Here is a 26288-nt window from a genome sequence, read left to right as displayed (position 1 = left end):
CTGTATACGTTCTTTAAGCTGCATTAAGAATTCAATTAGGCTATCTAATCAGCCTAAAAATCTAAAAAAACCTCCCCTGAAGATCTGCAGAGAATCTTGCAGTCCTCGTTAATTCAATTTATCTGCCATTGCCTGGAGATTATTATTGGACATCAGATATAAAAAAACAGCCAGTGGTGCAACTTAAGTGGAGAAAGCTCTTTATAATTTAGAATACCTGAGCTCAGTTTAAAATCAGGGCCACGCTTAGATTTATGGGTCAAATTTAGTGTTGTTTAAAGGCCACACCAAGACGGACTGATGTCTTAAATTGGCCTTTCCTTTTAAGTGTATGTGCATGTTTACAGGGCCATCTGGCTTTGGATCAGTGACAGGGATTGTCTATTGATTATGTGCCTGAATTTAAACACAGAATAATTCATGAATCTTAAAGATTGTAGTGACGACTCGCTCTGTTTCCAACAGGAAACGTCCAGAATGAGAGGCGCTGCAGGCTGAATCTATTTTCCCACAAGACACTTTCTGAGAAGAATCGTGATGAGTCTGTACACAGAGGGGATTACGCTGATATTAACTGAAGCAGCACATCGAGAGAGTTTGTGATAAAAAGCCATTTTGCTGCTGTTTTTCATTTACAAAGCCCAGGATGGGACCGGGAGGGAACACCTGCAGTGCTTGCAGTCACACTTTGCAGCAGCTAATAAACATGCAGTAAAGATTAAAGTGTCTCAAAATAAGACGTCTTACTCCAGCTGGAGATGATGAGGCACTAAGCCGTCCTCACACGTCTTTCTGCGTGCCTGCCACCTGTCTGTCTTTGTGTAATGAACATACTTTAGAAAGAGCAACAGCAGAGAGGCCCTTTTCTCTGTTTGTTTGATGAAAATAATTAACATTTCACAGTGTCATAATCTGACAACCACATTTGCTGTTTCGCAGACGGCTTCATACAACCCTCTGCATTGTATCTTCCTCATCCGCGTGCCACAATCCGGGCAGAGAGCCTAAAAGCCCACTGATTTTATTGTATCTGAAACAAAATATGGAACAAAGCTGCGTCACGCAGAACAGTGTCTCTTGGCAAACACACCAGTAGCGTCCTTTGCTACAGTCATCTCTATAACTCAAATTACACTGTAATTGTATTACTGCAGTGCCCATCCTTGTTTCGGGAATGTTTTGCCTTCGTATAATGCTTTGAACTCTCATCTGAGGCCACTGCATCGTAAACTGATCATACCTTCCAACTAAAACACAACAAGACTGTTGACCCCTGTAGCTGTAAGCGTTTAATTAATAGGCTACAGCCATCTGAGATGTAGGAATTGGCTGGCTCTGAAGAAAAAGACAAAAGTGAACCATATCCATCTGTCACAGCAGTAGGCCCCGTGGAGTCACCACAATCTGCTGTTTCCATGCGAGATCTGTGAAGCAAGAAATCTAAAATCTCCTTCATTTCTGTGGTAGTTTGGAGCATTTGAGGCCAAATCAGGGGCCGCCTCGCTGAGCACAAACATGCAAACACATGACAAAACATGCAATAAGATATCTTTATATTCACACACTGTCCTTTGGGCTGTAACCCATGAGCACACATGCCATCTGGTATTCTTCCCTCACTCGCTCTCCCTTCACTTAGCTTCACTGAAGTCTTTATTTTCTTCTCCATTCTTTCATCCCTGATTTCTTCCCTTTTCTCACTTCTGTCACCATTCTCTCACCATCATCACGACCCGGTTTAAGCCTGCCTGTCCTCCTCTGCTGCCTTCCTTAACTTTCTATGCCGCTGTGTGACAGCTCCGTATCATCTCTCGCCTCCTTTCCACCACATCTTGTCTTCTCAGTTTGACTCGGCTCCCTATCTCACTGCATCGCCGTCATTTACCCTTTTTCATCTTTCGTGTTTCTCTCAGGATCTCTTTCTCTTTTTATTATGTCTCTTTCATCCTTCTCCTCCTCCTTATCTTATATAATCCGAGCCAGTGCATCCCACTCTGAAATCAAAGCCCGTGCCTGTGTTCCTTCTAAACTCCAAACTCGCTACTTACTGGAAGGACAGACAGGTCTTTGTCCATGGGGCTTTAAAGAGGCGGATATGCATTCAATGACTGCAGATGTGGGGACCCTACAAAGCAACCTCTGTGCCTTCACCCTTCATCATTTCTCTTTCATTTTCACTTTACTCTATTTCTTTGCACAAGTGATGATGATGAGAGATCACACTGCATGGGGTGAGGTCCTAGGCATGTTAGAAGTGAGCACAAACATTTACAGATGCACAAGTCGTACCCTCTTCTCAGAGCACTGGACATTTATAAATCATGAGGCATCAGAAAGAAAACAAATGATTGCTGCATCAACAGACACATGTGAAAATGGCTGAATTTTTACTTTGCTGTAGCTGCACCACTGGCAAACAAATGTGCATTGCTGCTAAACTTCAGATTTTCAAATATAAGGATCCAAAATGTCTCCCAACGTCTAGACAGAATCCAAATCATTTCTAAAATGCATCTTCGATAAGAAGCCTGCAGCAGCTGACAACCTGTTTTCCCTCCAAAGCTGGCTGCAGTGAACTAAAGGATAAGACAGGTTTCCACCATATTGCTTGCACCTGTCAGATTCATTAAAATCACTGGACATGAGGGAGGAGGAGCAGGGGAGTGGAGGGGCCTCGGAGCAGTGTGCAGTATTGACAAACACACTGTGATGACAGCACGGAAGATGTGGGATTCATTCTCGGTACGGATGAGATTATAATGCGGCCGTTGCTCTCGTGTGGCTGGGCCTTCATGCAGCTCTGGCCACAGTCACTGAGCAGCACACTGCAGGCGGAGGCAACATACAGCCAGAGAGCCTTCAGGCTGGAGCCGCCTGTCAGATAATGGATGCTCTTAAGTGTTAACAGTACAGAACATTTAGCCTTTTGGACCAGATAACCTCCTTATAAGAAGAGATACTAGCTTTAGAAGGATACAATAAGAGGACTATTAAATAAAACATAATTTTATTATAATATTCATTACAACACAAATTGCAGGAGTGATAACAGTTTATTTTTTCATGTTTTCAATCAAGATGGACTATAGACTGAACACACCTGCTTTAATTCAAGCTTCTGTAAGGCAGTGAGACACCCCTGACATCATCTTGCATCCTACAAAATAAAACTGCATTGTATTCTTAAGCACCTGGGTCCAACCAGGAGGCTGGAATTAACATAAAATATCTAATGAAGGCGAGGCTCCATCACCCCGGGAGCGTTCAGCCATTAAACATATCTTCACACCTCAATCCCACACTGACAGCATTATGTGTTAGGTGATAAAACCTCACGGCTCAAAGTCTGATCAGCTCACCTCCGGGCTGGGACAGCCGACAAGCGCATCAACCGAAAAACTGCAGAATTTAACCCGTCACGCACCAGTCAGATGTAGGACAAACACACGCATGTTAGGTAAAGAAAGATTCCGCGCGCAGCACGCTCACCCACCTTTAATTGGCCGTGTCGGAGCTTGCGGTGCAGTCAGCGAGGATGTCGGGATGCTGTTCAGAGGTGAAAATGTGCGGGGTTGCTGCCTGTTTGCTCCCTCGTCGTCTCCCTCCCTCTCAACCTCGCCCCCCTCAAGAGCAGCACTTCACGACTCGGGCTCAACATTTGGAAGATGTTCAGAATATGTCGGGCTCTGCTCGCACTCGGAGCCACTCGACTCGCGTCGGGAAACACCGGACACCCTCCTGCGCCCCCCCATAAAAAAAAAGGACACCTACAGTCATCTGACAGTGAGGAGGGGGAGTTTATGTGTTTAATGAGGTATTAGAGAGGCAAGCCACAGGAGGATGCTGATTCAGCACAAAGGTATGCATCAGTAAACAAATTAAGCCCCAGACATTATGAACAAAGTGGATGATGGTGTGTTCAGGATAGGTGTGTTGTCACTACATGGATGCCTTAATGGACTGCTTCCCATCACGTCATTTTTATAAAAAACAAAAAAATAAATCCACAAAATAAAAGCATTTTATTGGTCAATTGGCTTAAAAAAAACTGTGAATTCCATGTGGACAATAAGATGTCAGAAATAAAAGAATAATAAAATCTGCATATTTAAATTTCTGTAGACTGTCATTGAGGAAGCAAACCAAAAATCAAACCTTTTTTAACCGTTCAGCCTTAAAAGTAATCTTAAAAACCTAAACATTCACTAAAACCTCCTGAAAAACAAACAAAAAGAAGTTTTCAATAACAAACTTGAATCCAGTGATGAATGTAACTAAGTACATTTAGCCTACTCGAGTACTGTCGGCTACTTAAAGGTGCAATATCTTAGAATTTCAGCTGAAATCATTCAAAAATTACAATTATCACCAGAATGTGAATAAATAGGCTCTGATGTTATGTATTGTGTTGTAAATATATCTAGTGAAGTTAGCATGCTAATTAGTAATTGAGGTTCATATTGTAGTTTTTACTCAATACATTTTTCATTTTTCTGGCTCATAAAAATACTGAATATTTGACCTGTAGTATACAGCATATACATATATGTAAATGTGTTTAATCTACTTTTACTTTTGATGGTAACTCAGTTTCTGAGTGCAACACCACTGTTGTAAATACAAATCCCAGGTCTGTAACAATTTGACAGAGTAATGTAGGTGCTAACTACAAACAATTTTATGTTTAAAACTTGTATCTTGAAGTAAACATGTATGTAATGCTGTGATCCTACCCTCTCACTGAAGTTACATAGTGCAGAAACAAGTGATAGACAGCTGTAATTTTAAGGTGAAAAACTTACATAGTGTTGCTGAAAGTACATTTAATAGAAGATACTTTTATAGAATTCAGATAAATGACTTTAACCTCTAACAAAGCATTATTTTAAATTAAAGAGATTAAAAAAGTGAGAGATTACGGAAGCCCTAAAGGGCCATGCATTCATACATTTTATTTCCTCCGTTTTCCCGTGATAACGAGTTAATTTCATTTGTTTTCTCGAGATCTCGAGTTATTATCTCGAAATAACAACTGCCGTTTTCCCGAGATAACGGGATAATTTTCTCGAGATATCGAGATAACGAAACTTTGTTTTCTGAGATAACGATATAATGAATTCGAGATCTCGAGATAATGACTGTGATATGATAGATTATGAGTTACCTGAGATTATGGAGACGCCCGGGACCTCGTAGCTGGTCAGCTATGTAGTTAACGACGACATCAGGCTCACTTAGATTGCGCCACCAATATAGCTGAAGCCTTGCTAACCATCTTTTTAGATTACGCACACTAATGTGTATATTATCTGTAATAGCAAGGCATAATGCTATTTCAGCCTGTGTCAGGCCTTGATTGAAAAGATATGTGACGCGGTGATTGATATGTTCCTGCTCCTCTGATATTGCTACACTGAATTATGTTTCCTGCAATGATTTAATATACTACACTTTCGTTTTGTTTTCTCAAGATCTCAAATAAATTACATCGTTATCTCGGGAAAACAAAGTTTCGTTATCTCGAGAAAATTATCTCGTTATCTCGGGAAAACAGCAGTTGTTATTTCGAGATAATAACTCGAGATCTCAAGAAAACGAATGAAATTTACTCGTTATCACGGGAACACGGAGGAAATAAAATGTATGAATGCATGGCCCTTTAGGGCTTCCTTAAGAGATCCTTCTCAGTTAACAGTCATTAATGAGTCCCAGGTCTCAAGCAAGGCCTGAAGGCAGTAAATACCTTTTTCTGTTTTGATCTTGCAGGCTAATTCTTGACATTGAAAATGACAGTTTGAGGGGGAAAAAAAAGAAAGAAAACAAGTCAGTACACGGTCCTCTTACTTAATGTTTGTGACACTTTCTTTTCTGCCAAATCTTGTGGCTTTCCCAACTGAGCAACAAAATAAAAGCCTAAGCAATGCAGCATGCTGTTGCAAAATTTAATACACATTTGCTTAAAGATAATAGAAAATATTTAATGTTTTCATTGGCAATACAAACAGATTTCATGATTTCATACAAATATGTTGAGCTATTTAATAGTTCTCCAATCAAATGAAGTTACAAGCTAACGAGTCCGTCTTAAAACACCAATGACACAGCAAGTTTAGATTTACAGTAGCTCAGGATGGAAACCAAATGTGAGTTCTGTATACTTGCTGGTCTTTGAGCATGACAACTTACATAAGATGAACACACAGTCAGTAAATGTATGGCAAGAACAAACACTATAAGATATTGATGAGGAGGCAGCATCAGCATTCACGTGCCTGTATCTCATGTCTCATCTCTGGAGGTACTATGTTTGGATGAAGCCTTAATGGAGCAGATGTTGATGGTTAATGGAGACCGAGGAGCAACAGACTCACTGGTAGGTTCATGATTACCTCGGTATAAAAGACACTACGGCAATTCTTATCAGGACAAGAAAGAAGCTTGTTTCTATCCACTGATGGACTTCAAATCAGACCCCATCGGTTCCTCTGTTCCACCATCCAAACATGATTATACAACTCCCTCTTCACGGTTGGTTACCTGCCAAACTGTCTGATTTACTTGAAGCACTTAGCATACAGAGAGAGTAGCAGCAATTTTGCAGCATTAATTCCTGCTCTGCTTGTTATGGTTGTACAAAGAGAGGGGTGGAGCACAGGGGCGGATAAGAGGGGGAAAGTGACAAGGACGGTTTAAGGGTAATTATGTCCCAACCTGCATAGCAGCAACATCACTTTTAGCTTTTGCGACTTTAAAAACTTATTTTTTCACATGTACAGTAGAAAGCGAAAGATTGTAAGAAAAGACTGCTTTCTCTTACAAAACAGAACAATGTAAAATTATTTTTTTAACACAGTCAAATAACAGCACATCCACAGTGTGTTTACCACCATGCAAGTAAACACCCAACTTCTGCTGCATACAGCAAAAACATTCTTCAAGTCTTTCATACAGACGAAAAGCTGACTCACTAGTGTTTCTACCGGTCTCTGATTTGAAAGGGAATCTACGAGTTTGGGTTTTTCCAGTGAACCCTGGTGTTAAGACTTCTTCCTGCCTCTTCCTCTTCCTCTTCCTACTGCAGGTTGTTGAGTAGGTGCAGAGAGCGAGTGGGTCTGGAAGTCGACTTTCTGCTGCAGGATCCCTGTGAGAAGGAACTCAGCAGTGACGACTGGGAGGGACGCAGAAAGAGCCGGGCCACACAGCGGCCAGTCCTCCTCGCAGGAAATCACTACAGTCTGAGGCTGAGAGGGAGAAAATAAATAAGTAATCACACATATGTTGACTGACAGGATGTGAAGACCATAAAAATAATGTTGATTTATGTGTGTGTGAGACAAGAGCTGTAACGATTACTTGATGAGTCAATTAGTTGTCAATTACTAAATTAATCACCAACTATTTTAGTAGTCGATTAATCGCCATGTATTTTTTTAAGAAAACAAGAAGAAAGTAAAAATGTTCCACCATGACAGTAAACTGAATATTTTTTCACGTCATCTTGGGCTTTGGAAAACACTGACACTTTCTTTCCAAGAACTATAATTAACAGCATGTGAAAATGTATTTGTAACCTTTTTTAGTTGAAAAGTGAATTGTATGTTTGTAATAAAACACTAATTATTAAATAACTAATAAAACATTGTAAGCTGTTACTGAAATGTTGAAGTGAATTTTAGCACCCTCTTATAAACATTTACGCAGTGTGTACTGATTTTTTGGAAGGAGTCTGTAATGCGCTGCAATTGACATGTGTGCAGAATAAAAAGCTTGTAGCTCTGGTTAAGACAACGTATCCTTATCCTCAAAGTAAATGGGCAATTAATAGCCCTCAGCTCGAATGTTTTACTTTCCCAAAAGAAATCAGGTGCATTAGATCACAACGCATCCCGTCTTTAGTTAATCGGTGCATCTTTACAAACAACCTATTCATCATTCATAAATCAACAGATTAACTGAGAATGAAAATAATCATTAGTTAAAGCTCTGTGTAAAACCTGACTGAGAAAAAGTTTTATTAAGTTTGACTGGTACCTTGTTAGAAGAGGGCATCTTGGGAAGAAAGGTAGCTCCACTGCAGGAGATTATGTCCTTCATTTGAACTGGCTCTGGCTTCACTGACTTTGTAACATGGATCTCGTATCCCTAAGAGAGAGAAGACAAGAGATGCAGAGCACAACATGTAAACAAATATGATTTCTCCCTATTTTTATTTAATCTCTGCAAGAACACCTCAGGAAATCAATACAAGTCTCTTGGGAATGTAATTCGGTAAACACGTGTATACAATTCCTCCGGATTAGGCAGTATCAGCATAATACGTGGTATTAAATTATCCCTTTGCAGCTTTGATGAAACAGTGAAGGGCTGGGCTGGGGTATGTGATGGAAATGGAAACCGCTTCCCGATGTGAAGTGCCCATAAAACCTTACCAATACATTAAAAATCATTGTCAAATTACTTTCCACAAGTCACGGTGTAATGGCAAACAATCAACACTGTGCTCTTGTAAATAAACGAGCTCGTTCAACTACAGAGAGGCTGAGCTGAAAGCAACGCTTGTGGGTAAAAGGTCAAGCATTTCACTTGCACTTTTATAGGCTGAGGATGATTATTATCACAACACAAACATCTCTGGATTTCAGGATGACTAAACCTCACAGTCAATATTATCCACAACCCCTGTGCCACACTCACCCGCTCAACCTCTCATTCATAGGAAAAATATAAAGGAGACAATGTAAATGGTATGGCTGTGTTATGAGTACCTGTAAGAGAGGCTGACTGCTGGCATTCCTCAGAGAGTCCTGTAAGCAGAAATTAAACTTCTTCTCCTGCTCCGGATCCTTCACAGTGAATGCATTAGGAGACAGGAAGCTCCCAGCCTTACCACTCTGACACACAGAGAAAGACATCAAGAGCAGTGAGTGTCTATTTGAGTCAGTCTCTTAGAGAGAGAAAAAAAAGCTGGTGTGGGGCCAGTTTTTACTGCTAATATATAGCAACTAACCTTTTCCAGCCAGTGTGTGGTAACAATGGGGACTCCTTTAGCCACCGCACACAGAAACTTGACAGTCCTGCGCACCTTATCAGTCACCAGAACGTTCATGTCTGCCACACCGTTTGCCATGCTGCCTCCTAAACGAGCCAACACTCTCTCCCCTGCTTCATCCACCACGCCTGTGAACAGCACCTGAAAGAACGTTTTTTCTTTCTTATTAGTCAAATTTCTCCCTCTTGAGCATAATTCTGCGGACAAATACGGCCATGTGTTTACAAAGACATAAAACCTTGTAGGCTTGGTTAGCTGCTCGTGATCGGCCACTAGCTGCCGGGGATACGCAGGAGGAGCGTGGGGTCTTTGCCACAGGCGAGGAGACCGCAGGAGCCTGTCGCTTCCGGGATACACTGCTGGTTGGAGTCTGGGGCTGTTAAACGGGAGAGAATGCAGGGAGGGGAGGATAGTGTACATATTACGACAGACAAGGACAAAGTATGAAACAGAATGGTGAGGACAGGAGGAGTATCAACATAAAACATAAAAGTAGGCAGTGACTGAGACCATTAAAGTACTTAATTCATTAGTGTATTAATGATGTCTCAGAGCAGGTCAGACTACTCTTGTTGTTCAGAGAGTGTGGGAGACCTGGACAGTCCCCGGCCTGTTGTTGATTGCAGTACATTATGTTTGTGGGAAAGGCTGACTCATAGACAGAAATGCACCAGGGCCTTCGGCCAAGGTAAAAGCCTTCATCCTGAAGGACAGAGGTTCCTGTACACTAATTACATACTACTCAGCTTTCTCTCTGGTCTGATTTATGTTTCGGCCCTAATGTTATTTTTCTCAATCAAAAGCAACAACCTCAATATTTTAAGGTGAGTTAAGTAAGTCACCTCTGATGCCTCCACATGTGCATCCCGGTCAACAGATGTTCCACTTTCTTCCTGCTCCTCTGTTTTTTTCTTCTGGATCGCTGATGGACGACCTCTGCCTCTCCTCTCAACCATCTCCTCCTTCATTTCCTCTTTCACCTCCAAATCAATAGGGGGATCTTTTGCATTCTTATTTGCTTGAGTGCTGGAAGCTCTTCCTCTTTTTTTAGCATCATCTTTCGTTTTTGCCTCTGCTGCCTCTGTTGTTTGGGCTTTCTCTTTTCCTTTAGGAATTTTGGTGCCACTGTTAGAGTCCTCCTCAGTATTTGGCTCCAACTGTCTTTTTCTTCCTTTTCTTTGCTCTTTAGCCTCAACTCTATCACTGACTACAGGAGCTACTGATGCCTCCACACTCTCACTGTTTACTGCTTTTTGGCCCCTGACATTCTTTTTAGGTGTGAATGATTCTTCATTGGCAAGTCCTTCCTCCTGATTTGAAGGGGTTTCCTGATCTGCAGCTGCAGGTTCAGAGCCCTTTGCACTGGCTCGCCGACGCCCCCTTGTGGTACTTGCCTGTTGAGAGTCTGCCTTCTCCTCATAATCTTCCTGGGGAACCGCATCAGAGGACTGCTCTACTTTCCTGCTCTTCCTGCCTCTGGGTGTAGATTTGGTAATTGAATTCTGATCACTCTGACTACTGATAGGAGGGATGAAGTCTACCTCTGTTTTCTTCCCTCTTCCTCGTTGCCTGCCTCCTCTTGCGTTGCTCTGCGAGCTCAGGCTGCAGCTGGAGATCTCAGAGTTGTTAGAGTTTGACCTCGAAAGGACTCCCTTTGGGGAAGTGTCGTTACTGTCCTGCTCTGTTGCCTCTGCAGCCACTGTCCTCCTCCTATTGCTGGCTCTGGCAATGGCTGCTCTTGGTGGCTCACTGGTCCTCTTTGCTCCTCTGCCTCTGCCTCTCCCCCTGCTCCTCTGGGTGTTAACACTTGAAGCAGACCTCTCTGAGCTGACAGAGTTGGAAGAGTTGGAGCGAGATCTGGTTCTCCTTGCTGGAACGTCATCATTAGTTGATATGGTTGAGTCTTGTTCTGGCTCTGTTGTACTTGGGGCAGCGGTTGTTCTCCTGGGTGCTCTTCGACCTCTTGCAGGTGTTTTGACACTTTCTTGTTGCTCTTTTGTTAGTTTTTCTTTGGCCTCTTTTTCTTCTTTTTCTCTCTCCAATGTCTCTCTTTCGTCCCTTTCCTTTGCTTCACTCTCCAGTCTTGCTTGGTGTTCTTGTTTCTTCCTCTCCCTCTCAAGTCTCTCTTCTAGTTCCCTCTTTGCCGTCTCCAATCTTTCTTTTTCTTCTTGTTCCATTCTTTCCTTTTCTATTCTCGCTTTCTCTTCTTCTTCTGCCTGTTCGCGCTCTAATCTCTCCTTTTCTTCCTTCTCCTTTCTGTCCCTCTCCAATTGCTCTTCTTTTTCTTTTTGCATCCTTTCAGCTCTTTCCTTTTCTTCTTGTTCCTTTCTTTCCTTTTCTATTCTCGATTTCTCTTCCCTCTCCGATCTCTCCTTCTCTTCTTTTTCTGCCTTTTCGCGCTCTAATCTCTCCTTTTCTTCTTTCTCCTTTCTTTCCCTCTTCAATTGTTCTTCTTTGGCTCTTTCCTTTTCTTCTTGATCCTTTCTTTTCCTCTCTCTTGGCTCTTTTTCTGTTTCCTCTTCATCCTCATCTTGTTGCCTTGTGGATTTTTTCCCTCTAGCTAGCTTAGCCTGCTCTACCTTCTCCCCTTCTTCACTCTCATCTTCATCAGGCATCGGTTTTCCTCTCCTTCCTCTGGGGGTTGGCAAAGCTTTATTCTTCCCTCTCGTCTGTCTCTTGGGAGGTTCAGAACACTCTGCTTGCTCCTCCTCTTCTCTTAACCCTGACCTTGTCCCTCTTCTACCTCTAACTGTGACGCCACTGGCTCCAGCTTCAGATTGTCCCCTCTTTCCCCTCTGAGGCTGCAGGACAGTTTTTGTTTCTAAGGGCTGAGTTTCAACAGTGGAGGCCTCCGAATTTGTGAGTGGTTGTGCCTCCTCGTCTTGGATTTGCAGCGGCTTTGCTTTTCTTTTTCGCAGGCCTGGAATTGAATCTTCATCATCACTTTCCTCGTCTTCACCTGTGACCATTGGCTGAGTTTCACCAGCGGAAACTTCAGAAAAAGTGAGGGACTGTGTCTGCTCTTCTTCAAGTTTCAGTGCCTTTGCTTTTCTTTTACGAGGCACTGGAAATGAGTCCTCGTCATCACTTTCTGTATCTTTTCCTGTATCCATTGGCTGAGTTTCAACAGCAGATAGCTCAGAGTTTGTGAACCTTTGTGTCTCCTCTTCTTCAAGATGCAGTTGCTTTGCTTTTCTTTTTCGCGGACCTGGAATTGAGTCCTCTTCATCACTTTCCTCATTACCACTTGTAGCCATGGGCTGAGTTTCAGCAACACCGATGTGCATGGGCTGGGTTTCAGAACTAGTGAGGGACTGTGTCTGCTCTTCTTCAAGCTGCAGCGGTTTTGCTTTTCTTTTTCGTGGACCTGGAATCGAGTCTTCTTCGTCACTTTCCTCGTCATCACTTGCACACACAGGCTGAGTTGCAGCTACAGACAGAGCTTCACTGAGGTGCCTCTCCTGAGGTTGAGCTACCTTCCCATGTCCCTCTCTCTCTTCATTCTGCTTGACTTGTAGTACAGATGAAGCAGGGTTTTCTTTCTCTAAACTCTCCGCTTCCTCAAAAGCAGACATAGGTTGGGTTTCAGCCATGGCAAGAGTAGATGAGGTGGGAAAGTCTAAAGGCTGAGTCTCAGCAGTATCAGTATCTTTTGTCTTATCTTCATCTGTTTCATCCTCTGAATCACAGTAGGGCTCTGAAACGTATGCCTGTGTTGCTTCTAGGGCTAAATCTACCTGGCCTTTCTTTTCAGCCATTACTGAACATTTGGCAGCTTCCTCCACCTCTCCATAAGCCTGCGTAGCCTCCAGATTTGAATCACTCTCTGAGGAGGTTCTGTCTGAATTTGAAATAGCTGCATATGCTTGAGTTTCTTCCAGATTCACACCCCCTTCCACAGAGACAAAGGCTTGGGTGCTCTCCATGGCCAGAGCTTGGGCCTGACCCTGCAGGTGGCTGCTGTCAGATAATCCCAGCTGGAAGGACCCTCCTCTGCTCGGCTGTTCAACTTTTTCATCACAAGAAGACTCAAGGCCAAACGCTTGGGTGGGGTCCATCGTGTGGTCCTCTGGAGGGTTGCCCTGGCAGTCTCTGGTCTGGAGAACGAAGGACTGAGTCTCAGCCACCACAAAATCCTCATCCTCCTGGCTGTCTGAGCAGGAAGACAGTGCTTTGGGTATTAGAGCAGCACCTGGAAGGAGAGAAAATAAAGAAGTTTGTGCAAGGTTATTTTCTCTCTGATACACCCTCTTGGTTACAAAACAGACACAGTTATGTGCAATTTGACTGCATTAGAAGTAATTTACTGACGTCTAAATGGAGCTGAAGAGGGACTCAGGAATGCCTGAGTATCCATATCCTCCACTCCTCCTTCTGGACCTGTCCCAAAGTGAAAATAATTACATTAAAAGAAAATTTAAAGCAGGCTTTTATCTTTTATGTTTAAAAACGTGTTCAAAATGCTAAGCAAGTTATCAACGACAGTGGATCAAAGAGGCCAGGATGTGTTTTCAAATTGAGAGAACTGAGGTCTACTTTAAAAATTAATAAAAATCTGGTTTCACTTTATTGATTATTTGGAGAACCTATCCTTTCCAGCATAAATAGATTGCAGAGGTCATTCATAATCAGAATCAGAAATACTTTATATATATGTAATAAGCAGATATTCTGACCAGGAATGCAAAATATATATCGCACCAATAAATTATAGGCCCAATAATTGGAAATTCATATTGTTGGCTGTCAGTTTATATGAAGCCAAACTGCTTTCACTGACTTCAGAAATATATCATCTACACACTCCAATACAGTAGATGAACTTTACTTTTTACAGTTTCAAAGGAAGACAGCACCACTGCAATTTGTAATACATGTTTTTTCTTTTTGGTTGTTGACACAGTTAAATTCATTTTTGTCTTGATCTTTGAATCTCTGCAGTACACTCACATCTGATTAGCTGGATAAAGAAATTATCACACAGCACATCTGATAATCATGATAATCAATCCTCATTATGACCAACTCGATCTGTCATTAAAATGTAAGAACAGGCTTTATGTCACACCTGTACTCACGGGGAGCCTGTGATTGTGTAAATGTAATGTATAATTGTACCATTATACAGTAATTTTGTCTTTCTTTTCTTTGTCACTGTTGTTTGTACTGTTGATCCAGTGTTTTTTAAACAAAATGCTAAACAAATGCTAAAAGTATTGCCTAAATACCTTCACTATAAAAGAGCAAGAACCTGAAACAATCCTACAAATAAATTAATATGTAATTTATTCTAGAGATGCACTGATTGGTAAATTAATTGGTCAACAGAAAATTCACTGACAACAACTAAGTTATATTGGTCATTTAAGTCATTTCTCAAGTAAAAGTGCCAAATATTCCCTGGTTCCCAAGCCTTTTCAACATGAGGATTTGATGCTTTTCTTTGTCATATATGATAATAAACTGAACATATTTTCGGTTTGGACTGAGCCATTAGAGTACATATTTTTTGGGCTGCGGAAATTATAATGCCAATCCTATTTTTAACGTATTATCTGACATTTTATAAACCAAACAATGAATCGGGGAAATGATCAGTAGATTAATCAATGAAAGACTAATCTTTAATTGCAGTTCACAGTCATTCTATTAAGTTCTTACTTTAAGGTAAATCGGCTGATTACCTGTCAGTTGTACAGGAGTAGAACAGTTCTGCAGAGGGGGAGCCATCAACCCAGGTGTGATTTCTCTGCGCAGAATAGGAATCTGTCCCTCACCAGCGCCTCCAAAATCCTCCTCCTCAGCTTCCACATCTGTGTCACTGTCCACACGAAGGTCCGCTGGATTGACCCCGTCCCCAGCAGGGGGCACGCTGGAGTCATCCACATCTGTGTCCGCATCAGAATTTGACTGAAGAGCTTCTGATGTGGTACTGGGAGCGAATGACAAGGTTGCGACAGCAAAAGGTATAACCAGAGGAGCCTCATCTTCCACATCTGTGTCACTGTCAGATAGAATATCCAAATCGGCTCCTGCTTCTGCAGTGGTGCGTGATTCTGTGACAGCAGACACCACAGAGGGTTCACTGATGACAGGGGCAGGAGCAGCTTCATCATCTGTGTCACTGTCTAGATGCAGGCTTTGAGGAGCAGCAGGGGTGGTTTTAGGCCAGATTGGCTTGCTATCTAATCCAGTGGGACTTTCATCTATTTTAGAGATTGTATTAATTGTTCCACAATCCTTTTCTTCTTCCTCATCAACATCTGTGTCACTATCTAGGTGGAAGTCTTTCAGTTGTGCTGAAGTGGCAGAGTCAGCTTCGGGTGTGTTCTGTACCGACAGAGGTTTTGCTTTTGAGGCAGCGTCTGACACAGCAGCATCATCATCATCCTCCACATCAGTGTCACTGTCCATAGTGATGGCCTCTGGCTGAATAACTGTAATAACATGAGGAGGTTCGGTGTCAGCAGAGGAAGGCACAGATTTGAGAATTTTGTCCAATGCATCATCATCCTCATCGACATCTGTATCACTGTCCATGTGAAACTGGGCTGTGTTTGGTGGCTGATCAGTGTTTTGGTTTGTTGACAGGGTCACTGGACCAGCAGGTGCCACCTCTTCCTCCTCTCCCTCCACATCAGTGTCACTGTCCATGTTAAATGCAGGGGTCGCGTCTGTGAAGACTGCAGGTGCAGATACAGGCAATTTATCTTCTCCTGTAAGACTGACATTGTTTTCCTGTTTCACTGGCACACACTGTTCACTTTCCTCAGACTTGCTCCCTCCCAGTGCTGCTCTTTCTTCCTCCTCTCCCTCCTCCTCTTCACTGTCGTCCACAATTGCAAGTGCCTTTTTTTCCTTCAGCTGCTGTCGCCCCACATCTACTTCTGTCTCCTCTGTGCTGAAGCTGACATGTCTGTGAGGCCTATTTTTAGTGGAGACGGAAGGTGTGATGGGACTTTCATCCTCGCTGTAAAACAGTGGAAAACAAGGTGACAAGCATTATAATTCCAATGTTAAAGAAGGAATAAACTAATAAAGTGTATATTTACAGGTTTGGTTATGCCTATATTATAAATATACATAATTTTAAAAAATTCCAAAATATATTGTTGATAATGTACCTTTCAGGGACGATTTTGTTTGTGGGACTCAAGAATGTTGAACATGTGGGACTGGATTTATAGGAGTCAGAATCAGACACTGTAAAAGATAATAAACATGAACTTGTAAAACATCAGCTACAAAAGACAGAGCTTGATTACAATAACTATTTACATAATTTACAGACCTTGAGCCTTGCGCCTCCTATCTGCTCCTCCCCCTCTTTCTCCGTCTGAGTCCGAGTCAGATTCTGGGACCAGGGTCCCCTGTGGCTGGGTTGGAGTTTTCTCAAAGGACAGGCAACTGGTTCTGACAGGAGTCTCCCTTGTGTCCTGCAGATCTGGTAAAGACACCCTTGCCTCTTTACCTCCATTGACACATTTCTTGCTGCCAGTGCTTGTGTCAACTTCTTTTCCCCCTGAGGCATCTGACAACCTGGCCTTCACCCCTGATTTTTTGCTCAGAGGAGTCCTGAAGTCTCCTTGAGAAGAGGCTGTGTCTGCAGCACAGCTGACATACTGACATGGGATGTCTGCCACCACCAAACTGTCACACTCACTGAGGGCATAGCGTACATTCGGAGTGAGCTTTAAGCGGCCCTTGCGAGTCCCGTTCATGCTCCCTAGGTCCCATACTAAAGCCTCTGTGTCTTCTTCACTGTGACAACCTCTTTTCCCATGGACAGAGATGCAAATGGTAGCGTGCTGTTTGGATACTGAGGGTGCCAGCAAGGGCAGGGTGCAGGTGTTGGGGTCACGACCCAAAACATTTTCTCCCAAAAAGAGGGCCAACTCTGGGTGACAGATGATAAGATGTACATAAACAATGCATGTCCATACAAGTTAGGCAGACTGTGTTTGAATTGGGTGTAAGAACAGCAGCAGTAAAACACTCACCTGTCTCAGGGATGTGTTCATTTTTTAAGATGCACAGTTTAGCCAACGGTCGCCCCCTCTTGTTTTCACTCTCCTCTTCATTTTCTTCCTCATCTGACTCCAAGAAGGAGTCACTGATCATTTGAGTAGCATCCATTCCTCACACAGGGTCTGACAGGACGACTGCTCTACGTAAACACATATAAATAGATATTTAGGCTGTAATGCTAGCGTCCTGTTTCACAAACGTTTGACACAGATCGTTAACTAGCGTTAATAGCGGTAGATATCACTAGGCAACGCCACGCGGCTAACGTTAGCATTACCAGCTAATTGATGATCTCTTTAGCTACACCTGCCTGTTGTATTGCTGCTGTGCTCCTGGTTGCAGCAGTTATCTAGGCAGCGCTGAACAACGCTGATACAACTTTTATTGAACGTGTACAAACATGTCTTTCAAAAAAACAGAGCAATTCCACTTCCGGTCAGCATGACAACAAAACGGAGGAGAAGACTAACACTAGCTTGGATAATTCAAACGTCAGAATTTCATATTTTAACAAACCTAACTTCTCATTGTATAATTCCGTCTTGAGGAGAAGAAAACAATGCTCTCATTTTAATCGTTACTGGATACTATTTTGAAGGTAATAACAGTCCCAATTAAGAGATAACTGTCTGGGCAATTATCTTGAAAACTATGAAGGAAGTTTACGCCATAAGTCAAGCAAGTGCCTTGACCGTAATTCACCCAACTGCATGGAAAAATTCCTCAAATAAGCTCATACTGTCTTCACATATGGTTATACTCCTACGGGGAAATGTTGCACTATACCCACCTTCACCATTCACACGTCTCGCCCTGCCCAGTGAAGATAAACAAAAATGTACATGCATATCCTGGAAAGAATTAACCACGCCCAAAAGAGGCGTTTAAACCGCAAGCGATTGGCCAATATATCTATCAGTCACGTTAAGCTCTGTTGCCATTGGACAGTCAAACCTCAGCCTAACTTTCAAACTAGCTGATTGGACCAGAATTTCTCAAAGCGTCACAGTTCACACATTCATTTTCGCGCCGTACACCCGTGTCTTAAAGGGACCGTACGCCTCAGTCTGACTCACATCAGAAGGCAGGACAACTGACCTGACTCCCCAAATAATGTTTTTTCACCAATTTATATGAATATTTGTATGCTAAAGTGTGTAAAGCACAACATAACATGACATAAGGGCTTTGGGGTGGGTGCTGCTTTGTTACCTCCTGAACCATGATGATGCCATGAAGAGGTTCCGTGTGTCAAGGTAGGTTGTTGCAGACCATCATTATTTTAGTTTTGTGCTTATTATCTCATGCATGTTTGTTTCTGTCTGCAGCTAATCTCTAGTCGGGCTAATATTTTTGTATGCATTTATGACTGCTCAAGGACATCTCGGGGTTGTGCTGATTCACATTTTCTGTACGTAAAATTGTACCATGTGAGGAAGGCCCACAAAGATGCTAGAATGAATAGCTGTGGATGTGGTGAGGGGCCCACGGAGAATGCCTGCGTACAGGTTCAAGAATGCTGTGCTCATCTCCTGACTGTGTTATACACCATCATGGACTGCTGACTCCTCAATCTTAACTTGCTGGTAGGGGGCCCAAATGATTAACAACTGCTTCAGTTTGGGATTTTGTTATTATGTTGGCATTTTCACTTTTTTGACATTTTGAAACCTGCATATTGTCTCCCACCTTATTCCACAACCCTCATGCATTCAACCTGGACACACAACCTGCCCTGCACTCCCTGTCCCACCACACACATTCACCCAGACACACCTGGCAGAAATCTAAACTCATGAGTGCATTCTTTTAGTATTGTGCATTAATGACCACACACAGCAACCTTGGGGCTTGTGTGGGAGGACCCCGCTGCCAGGGTCCAATGAACATATGTTCTTTGGCTTGACTCATAGATGTGGGAATGTAGCTCTGTCTGACTCTTATCATGTTGCAATTTGGTCATACACCCTTAACCGTCATACTGCTTGCAGAGTAGAAACTTATCTGGATGCACCTCGTTAAATGCTCTATATGATATCTGGCAACCATGTCTGACCGACTGTATGAGAAATCTTGGCATTTGAGTAACTGTTTCAAAGCTTAATGCTCATGCAACAGAAATTTAAATCTACTTATCCATGCTTTACAAAATGGGATGACACAGCTATTTTTCACAGCTGCAGGAAATAGCACATACATTTATCAGTAGCTTCTGGCACAGAAACTGCTGATCTCAACAGAGTTAACATTAATCCACCTCTGGAAACCCCCCTTCATAGCCAATCCTTCATATTTACACTTTTTTTTTTTTTCAAAACAAATAATAATCATTCATATGCAAGAATTGATAAAAGGCACACAAGTTTTCTTTTGACAACTTTATTCGCAGTGAATCACAAGGGATATCTAATGTATGCTAAAGTTTGATTCTAGCAATGACACTATGTTCCATGGTTACTTCTGTGGTTGTTCCTATTTGATTATTTTTTCGTTTTGGCAATGATGTCTCGACCTTCACATCTTCATCTTCAAGCCTCGTCTTCGGCCTCCTCCTCAAATTCACCCTCCTCTTCAGCTGTGGCATCCTGGTACTGCTGGTACTCAGACACCAGATCATTCATGTTGCTCTCTGCTTCAGTGAACTCCATCTCATCCATACCTTCACCTGTGTACCAATGAAGGAAGGCCTTACGACGGAACATGGCTGTGAACTGCTCAGAGATGCGCTTGAACAGCTCCTGGATGGCTGTGCTGTTGCCGATGAAGGTGACGGCCATCTTGAGGCCACGGGGTGGAATGTCACAGACGGCGGTCTTGACATTGTTGGGGATCCATTCAACGAAGTAGCTGCTGTTTTTGTTCTGGACGTTGAGCATCTGCTCGTCAACCTCCTTCATGGACATGCGGCCACGGAACACAGCGGCGACGGTCAGGTAGCGGCCGTGACGTGGGTCGCACGCAGCCATCATATTCTTGGCATCGAACACTTGCTGGGTGAGTTCGGGGACTGTGAGGGCTCGGTACTGCTGGCTGCCTCTGCTGGTCAGGGGAGCGAAGCCAGGCATGAAGAAGTGCAGACGGGGGAAAGGCACCATGTTGACAGCCAGTTTGCGCAGATCAGCATTGAGCTGACCGGGGAAGCGCAGGCAGGTGGTGACTCCGCTCATGGTGGCGGACACCAGGTGGTTAAGGTCTCCGTAGGTGGGTGTGGTAAGTTTCAGAGTGCGGAAGCAAATGTCATACAGGGCCTCGTTGTCAATGCAATAGGTTTCATCTGTGTTTTCTACAAGCTGGTGGACTGACAGGGTGGCATTGTATGGCTCAACCACTGTGTCTGAAACCTGAGGACAGAAAACACAGAATCTTTTTCAGTCTCATGATCATAGAGAACAAAACCTAAGGCAAGAGAAACTTAAATTTCATTAAAAAAAATATCATGCTCTGTCACAAGGGTAAATTACCTTGGGGGAAGGCACCACGCTGAAGGTGTTCATGATACGGTCGGGGTACTCCTCACGGATCTTGCTGATGAGCAGGGTGCCCATACCGGAGCCAGTTCCGCCACCAAGTGAGTGGGTGAGCTGGAAGCCCTGCAGGCAGTCGCAGCTCTCTGACTCTTTGCGGACCACATCCAGGACTGAGTCCACCAACTCAGCTCCCTCTGTGTAGTGACCCTTGGCCCAGTTGTTTCCAGCACCGCTCTGACCTGGAGGGGTAGGAATGACATGCAGATGAGCCATTCTTTCCCCTTGTTCATAAAAGGCTTTACTTATACAGTAACAAGAGCTTTATTCCACCCACCAAACACAAAATTGTCGGGTCTGAAGATCTGCCCAAAAGGTCCAGACCTCACGGAGTCCATGGTGCCCGGCTCCAAGTCCACAAGAATGGCGCGAGGTACATATTTGCCTCCTCCGCAAGAAAAGAAAATGAGAGAATATGTGGAGAAAGGAGGGAGAAGGGGAGAGAAACCAAAACAAATTCAATAATGCAGGAAACCACAGTCTTGGCTGTGACACAAAATATACTGTGTAATGTGAGAAAGTCCATGCATGACAGAGGACATGAGAAACACGTCTTAAAGCAGAACATATATCCACATAATGTACAGTTTATTTATGTACAGATCAGTTGTTTGTAAGGCAGCTGACCTGTGGCCTCATTATAGTAGACACTGATCCTGTCCAGCTGCAGGTCACTGTCTCCGTGGTAAGTCCCTGTGGGATCGATGCCGTGCTCATCGCTGATCACTTCCCAGAACTGCAGACACAAAATGGAAGGTATCACATGACAGTTACTTGCAAGAAAGTACGCATCTATCCATTAGCAGTGCGGTTTATGGGACTGGGGACTTTAAACGAGGAAAACAGCCGTGGGTTTGCATTTTTGGGTTCTGATGAAAATGACAGGATTTTTCCCCTTTCACCAAGCCATATCTTAACCCCTTTAATACAATGCAGCTGTTAATATTTCCATAGTCATGAACTGATGACTTAGCAGAATGCAGTTCTTTTAGATGTTAAAATGCAAAGGAGGGAGCACAAAGGGACTACAGATCACTCGGCAAGCTAAACTGAGAATACACTCCATTTGTGGGCTGCCACACTACACTGAAGACGCTGATTGTCTTCAGATCTGTATTCACGTCTTGTTCTCTCTTTAAAGACCACACTCAGAGTGGGTTTGCATTAAATCCCATAAGCGGGTGTGACTGTTGCATACGCAGGCAGCTATTTGCATGCACATATATTTGAGATATCTTCCAACTGAGGCTTTTTTTTTTTTTTGTCATAGCGCCTGTGATTTCCTGCTAACAGCAGCAATAGGAGGATTTAGAGTAATCTGGATAAGCGGGCTGCATTGCAGCTCAGTACTTAGGAGATTGGGAGTCAGCTGTGGTTTAAGTATCATGACATCTAAATAAGACCATGTAAAACAAAAAATGACCAAGTGACCTCAATATGAGGGATATCCAAACAGGACAAAGAGAAGAACAAAGGGTCGAAAAAGTACTACCAAAAGAGTGACAAACTGACCGATATTTGACAGTGACACGATAGATGGCTATCAGTAAAGACTGAAAATATTCAAAGTGAAAGAATGAGGACAATAAGCAGGAAAGCAATGCCACACCCTGACCTAATTCACCACAATGTAGCCCTTCAGCAATTCTGTCAATCATATCCACCGGACATCTGAGTCAATGAGTCCAGGGGGAATGGAAACAATTGGAGATCCTCCCTGCCAGGCCACCAGTGGTTATTTTAGCAGCATATTGGAAAAAACACAAAAACACTAATGATGAAAAGGAGATGGGTATAAAATTACTTCATTAACTCTGATTGGACGAGCCTATATGTCTATGTTATTGACTAGCTGGAATTGGAAAAAAATTGAAAAATTAAAAATGTTTTTAAAAAAGTAATATTAAGTGTATATGATTGTTAAATGATTTATTTTAGCTATTATGTCGAGACATTGGCAGCACTTGCATATTAAGTCAATTGACAGCCCAGTGACTTCACCCACTGTGCATCAGCTGTTTCCTCCATTCCCCCCCACCCCCCACTCTACCCCTAATTTGGTTAGGAGAGGACAGGCATTGATCACAAAGACAGTCCCTCCTTTACTGGACATTAAAACCTCTGTCAGCAGGGCATCACTATGATAATGATGCATCCTATGATATATGGGCCATTGTTAATCTGGTCTCCAGATTCCTGTGTGTGTCTGAGTGAGGTCCCACTTAAACATATGCTGCCTGTAACAAATGATCAGTTGTTAAACAAAAGGAGGCCGGGATAATGATGGGCCAAGAAGGCATGTACTGTAGCAGACTGCAATTGTTGCTGTAAGACTGGGTGGGTGATGTATTGTACGTGTGGGGCAGACTGCAGGGCCATATGAGTAGACTTAAGTTAAGAAAAAAAGCATTAAAATTAAATATAAATTGGCAAAAGTATGTATATGAGTGCACTTTGTTGCTAAAACACTGACGATGTTTGTCATAAAATGCAAATGATCTGTCTTTTTTTAGAAGAAGTAGCTCTTTCTTCACCAATTATCCATGCCACACCCTTTCCACAGCTCCCCTGCCTTCTCACCAGCTGAAACAGCAGTCTGCATCTACAGCCCGCAGAAATAAAACCTGATCAATATTTGCTATGGATCCATCTGCCATTTGGGGCGAGTAAAAAAAAAAAAAAAAAAAACTAGGCCTCCTATCCCAGCTCCCCACCTCATTGTCTGAAATACCAGCCATATCTGCCTGTGCAAGACAAAGAAACCAGAGGAGTGCGGAGTAGGCTGACTGAGGGGCTCTGACAAGTGAAGAATAGACTGATTTTTTTTCTTCTTTCTATTCCCCAGACATTGTCTTGAGGTCAGCTGAGTCTTCACTGTTGAGGAGACGCAGACACGCCCGGTGTTGTGTGAACAAAACCCGTCGAGACACAAGAGCCCCGTTATACCGTTATATCGATGAGAGCAGAGCACGGTCCGCTGCTCCACACCCACCCACCCACCCACCAGTTACCGCAGTGCACAAGATTCAGACAGAAAAGCACAAAAATACTCATCAACAGTGGGATTTAACTATCTGTGGTGCATTTTCTGATTTACGATGTGTTTAAATGCACAAAAGTGAGATACATGTGAAAGGGGTGTGTTTTTTAATGGTTGTATAATGGCACAAAAAGCAGTTCTTTGTCTTCACATAATCAATCAGCTTCATCAAGATTTAAGATAATGAGTGATCTGCATAATGAGGCTTGGGCGTTTTCAACAATGAGAGGACTTATTTTCTAAAAAGGAATTAATAAATGATCAATACTTGTATTTTCCTACCTTGGCACCGATCTGGTTACCGCACTGGCCGGCTTGGATGTGCACGATTTCCCTCATTATGGATGCGAAAGTTTTACAACGGCGAGCAGAAACGTTTTCTTCACGGGACCGAGGAGCCGACCGCAGACTGGTTTTAAAGAGCCGGCGGACAATGCCTTTATAATGTTGGAGCGTATCCAGAACGAGGCTGGGGCCGGGGTGTGGGGCGTGGCCTAGCCCCAGACCCAGCTGCTGCGCGCGGTGATTGGCTGAGACGACTGACCCAGAGACAAGATGGGGAGGGGCAGCTGCTGCAGATCAGGGAGGAGACATTAGATATAGAGATTGAGCAGAATTTTACAAGCTGGTGTCCAGAAACACCCAGTAATGATGATGTGATATATTGCTGTTTTTCTTTTTTTTTCTTTTTTTTTTTGTTTTGTTTCATATATATTACATGTGCATAGTTAATGAGCAGTTGTAGCTCACTCCCCTTACTGTAACACTCCCTGCAGAGGAGCCAGATGGCAGGAAATTTAGTTTCCAATCTGAGACAATGGGGTCAGTCAGTTCAAGCCTCCCTCACCGGGGTGCTTTGGCAATATTAGGAAATATCTGGGGTGACATGCTGAAAAACAGTCTCCTGAAAAGGTCTATATAGTAGCTGTTCTGGAGATTTTCATCTTATTACATGATAAGCTCTAATGCATTGCATCCAGCTGATATGTTATCCTTTTTGCCTGTGTCCAATCACTGAATGTTCAAGTGTAACTCCACCAATTTTACGCATTAAAGTGTGTTTACAGGTCTTGGGGTGTACTACTGCATGTGTGGAAAAAAGGAGGATAAAGGCTTTTGTGGCTCCAGAGGAAGCTGCATGTAATCTGATTGCTTCCAGTGATGTCACCCCAGTGGCCAAGTAGCATTGTGGGTAATGTAGGCACCAGGTTTTGAAAAGAAAGAAGACAGTATGGTAACTTGTTGAAATGATTTTCATTATTTGTTTTGAAACTAACCATAATGAGTCCAACAGGATTATAGGAGTACACTGCCAGACCAGTGGACTGCTCTTCAAAACCTGGCACCGACATTACCCACAATGCAACTTTGCCACTGAGTGAGATCACTGGAGGCAATTTAGCAGATTACATACCAAGACAAAATGTCGCCAAGACAAAATGTTAGCAGTTAAAGTTTCTGTACACCACAGATACATTCAAATTTGTACATGTCGTGTCACCATTGACATGTCTATAAAACATGTCATGTCATGTATTACCTGACTCTTATGTCAGGAGGTGGAGGGGATGGTGTTGGAGTTAAAGGCGACAAGGCTGCCAAGCCAGTGACCGTGACACCGCTAGATATTTGTAAGGAGACCTTGGGACAATTTACAGCTGAGTTTGTGGCAACAAAAACTGATCATTTTGGCAGAAAGTCAGGCCATCTGTTGCACGACCAAACCAGGTGTTTTTAAGGAGACCTCAGGACAATTCCAGCTGTTTGTGGTGACCAAAACAGGTATTTTAAGCCAAAACTCAATGCTTTCCTAACCCTAACCAAGTGTTTTTTTCCCCTGAACGTAACCAGAGCATAAGCAAAGCATTGTGACAAGAGAAAAATGTAAACATTTTACATAAAGAAATGTAAAGTTTTGACATAAAGAAACCTAAAGTTTTAAATTGTGTTATTTTTGCAGAAACGTACAGTGCCAACACAACCTGCTCAATCTCCCACAGTGATGGCAGAGGCCTTGGTAAGTGACTTCATCCATCCTGGACACAAAGGAGGATGCCTGTGGCAAATAAGAGCCTGGGCCTGATGGTTGAGGTCTGGTCAGGATGTGTGAGCCAGACTCCTTTTTCCAGCTCCCATCTGATAGTGAGGACAAACGGGAACAAATCCAAAGCCATCCATGTCTATAAAATAATCAGATTATAGTGTTAACAGTTATTACAGAGTATGAACTAAACTGTGCTGATGGGGGATTTTTATTTATATAAAATAGTCTAGTAAGGTTTGAAAATCCCTTATATTATTTTGTTTTTATTAGTTACTCAACTGAATTATTTTCCTGACAGAGGCGGCCATTGGGAAATAAACATGAAAAGAAAGCATGTGTTGCCTTTTACTACCTTTGCATTTTTCCACAGTGACATTCTTGGTTGATGTAATGCTCTATCAGTATAGTTGTAGAGTCTGATTGTAATGCCAGACTCCATTGCAACTGTGCACATTATTACTGTTATAACTACGTAACACATAATAGTGTGTACTTTTAGACATTGTTCCTGTACAGTGATCAATCATTGGGAAGATACATCAAAACTGACAATTGACAGCCCATGTCACTGTCATGTTTGTGCTTCAGTCAGAGGCTGTGTAC

The 26288-nt window shown here is 42.8% G+C and overlaps 2 protein-coding genes across 4 annotated transcripts; both read right to left on the bottom strand.

Annotated features, from left to right (window-relative positions):
• Positions 1-5958: 5958 nt before the first annotated feature.
• mdc1 (mediator of DNA damage checkpoint 1) lies at positions 5959-17308 on the bottom strand. Of its 2 annotated transcripts, XM_073486022.1 has the most exons (11): positions 17050-17308; positions 16341-16946; positions 16174-16252; positions 14734-16019; positions 13361-13429; positions 9892-13241; positions 9288-9425; positions 9008-9190; positions 8766-8891; positions 8032-8142; positions 5959-7241 (listed from the first exon to the last, which is right to left on the bottom strand). In XM_073486022.1, exons 1-11 carry the CDS (start codon positions 17183-17185, stop codon positions 7038-7040), a joined length of 6288 nt encoding a protein of 2095 aa, XP_073342123.1. In that variant the 5' UTR covers positions 17186-17308; the 3' UTR covers positions 5959-7037. The 2 variants fall into 2 exon arrangements, with proteins under 2 accessions (XP_073342123.1, XP_073342124.1); XM_073486023.1 differs by lacking the exon at positions 13361-13429.
• A 2132-nt stretch (positions 17309-19440) lies between these two features.
• Positions 19441-24014, bottom strand: tubb5 (tubulin, beta 5). 2 transcript variants are annotated; one of them, XM_073486024.1, is made up of 5 exons: positions 23924-24014; positions 21229-21337; positions 20879-20989; positions 20539-20783; positions 19441-20418 (listed from the first exon to the last, which is right to left on the bottom strand). In XM_073486024.1, exons 1-5 carry the CDS (start codon positions 23978-23980, stop codon positions 19606-19608), a joined length of 1335 nt encoding a protein of 444 aa, XP_073342125.1. In that variant the 5' UTR covers positions 23981-24014; the 3' UTR covers positions 19441-19605. The 2 variants fall into 2 exon arrangements, with proteins under 2 accessions (XP_073342125.1, XP_073342128.1); XM_073486027.1 differs by having other exon boundaries at positions 20879-20986.
• Positions 24015-26288: the final 2274 nt, after the last annotated feature.

The sequence above is a fragment of the Pagrus major genome, chromosome 17, assembly GCF_040436345.1.
Source record: "Pagrus major chromosome 17, Pma_NU_1.0".
Lineage (NCBI taxonomy): Eukaryota > Metazoa > Chordata > Actinopteri > Spariformes > Sparidae > Pagrus > Pagrus major.
Note: the sequence above shows the minus strand (reverse complement) of the source record. Positions and strands in the feature narration are given on the sequence as shown.

Excerpts from the sequence above, each read along its gene's own strand:
- mdc1 (XM_073486022.1), bottom strand. The coding sequence starts at position 17,185 with ATGGATGCTACTCAAATGATCAGTGACTCCTTCTTGGAGTCAGATGAG. Across the intron at positions 8,143-8,765 it reads GCAGTCAGCCTCTCTTACAG|GGATACGAGATCCATGTTAC; the intron begins GTACTCATAACA and ends TCTCTCTCTTAG. Across the intron at positions 7,242-8,031 it reads AGATGCCCTCTTCTAACAAG|CCTCAGACTGTAGTGATTTC; the intron begins GTACCAGTCAAA and ends TCTCCCTCTCAG.
- tubb5 (XM_073486024.1), bottom strand. The coding sequence starts at position 23,980 with ATGAGGGAAATCGTGCACATCCAAGCCGGCCAGTGCGGTAACCAGATC. Across the intron at positions 20,784-20,878 it reads ACCCGACAATTTTGTGTTTG|GTCAGAGCGGTGCTGGAAAC; the intron begins GTGGGTGGAATA and ends CTACCCCTCCAG. Across the intron at positions 20,419-20,538 it reads GCGTGGTGCCTTCCCCCAAG|GTTTCAGACACAGTGGTTGA; the intron begins GTAATTTACCCT and ends TTCTGTCCTCAG.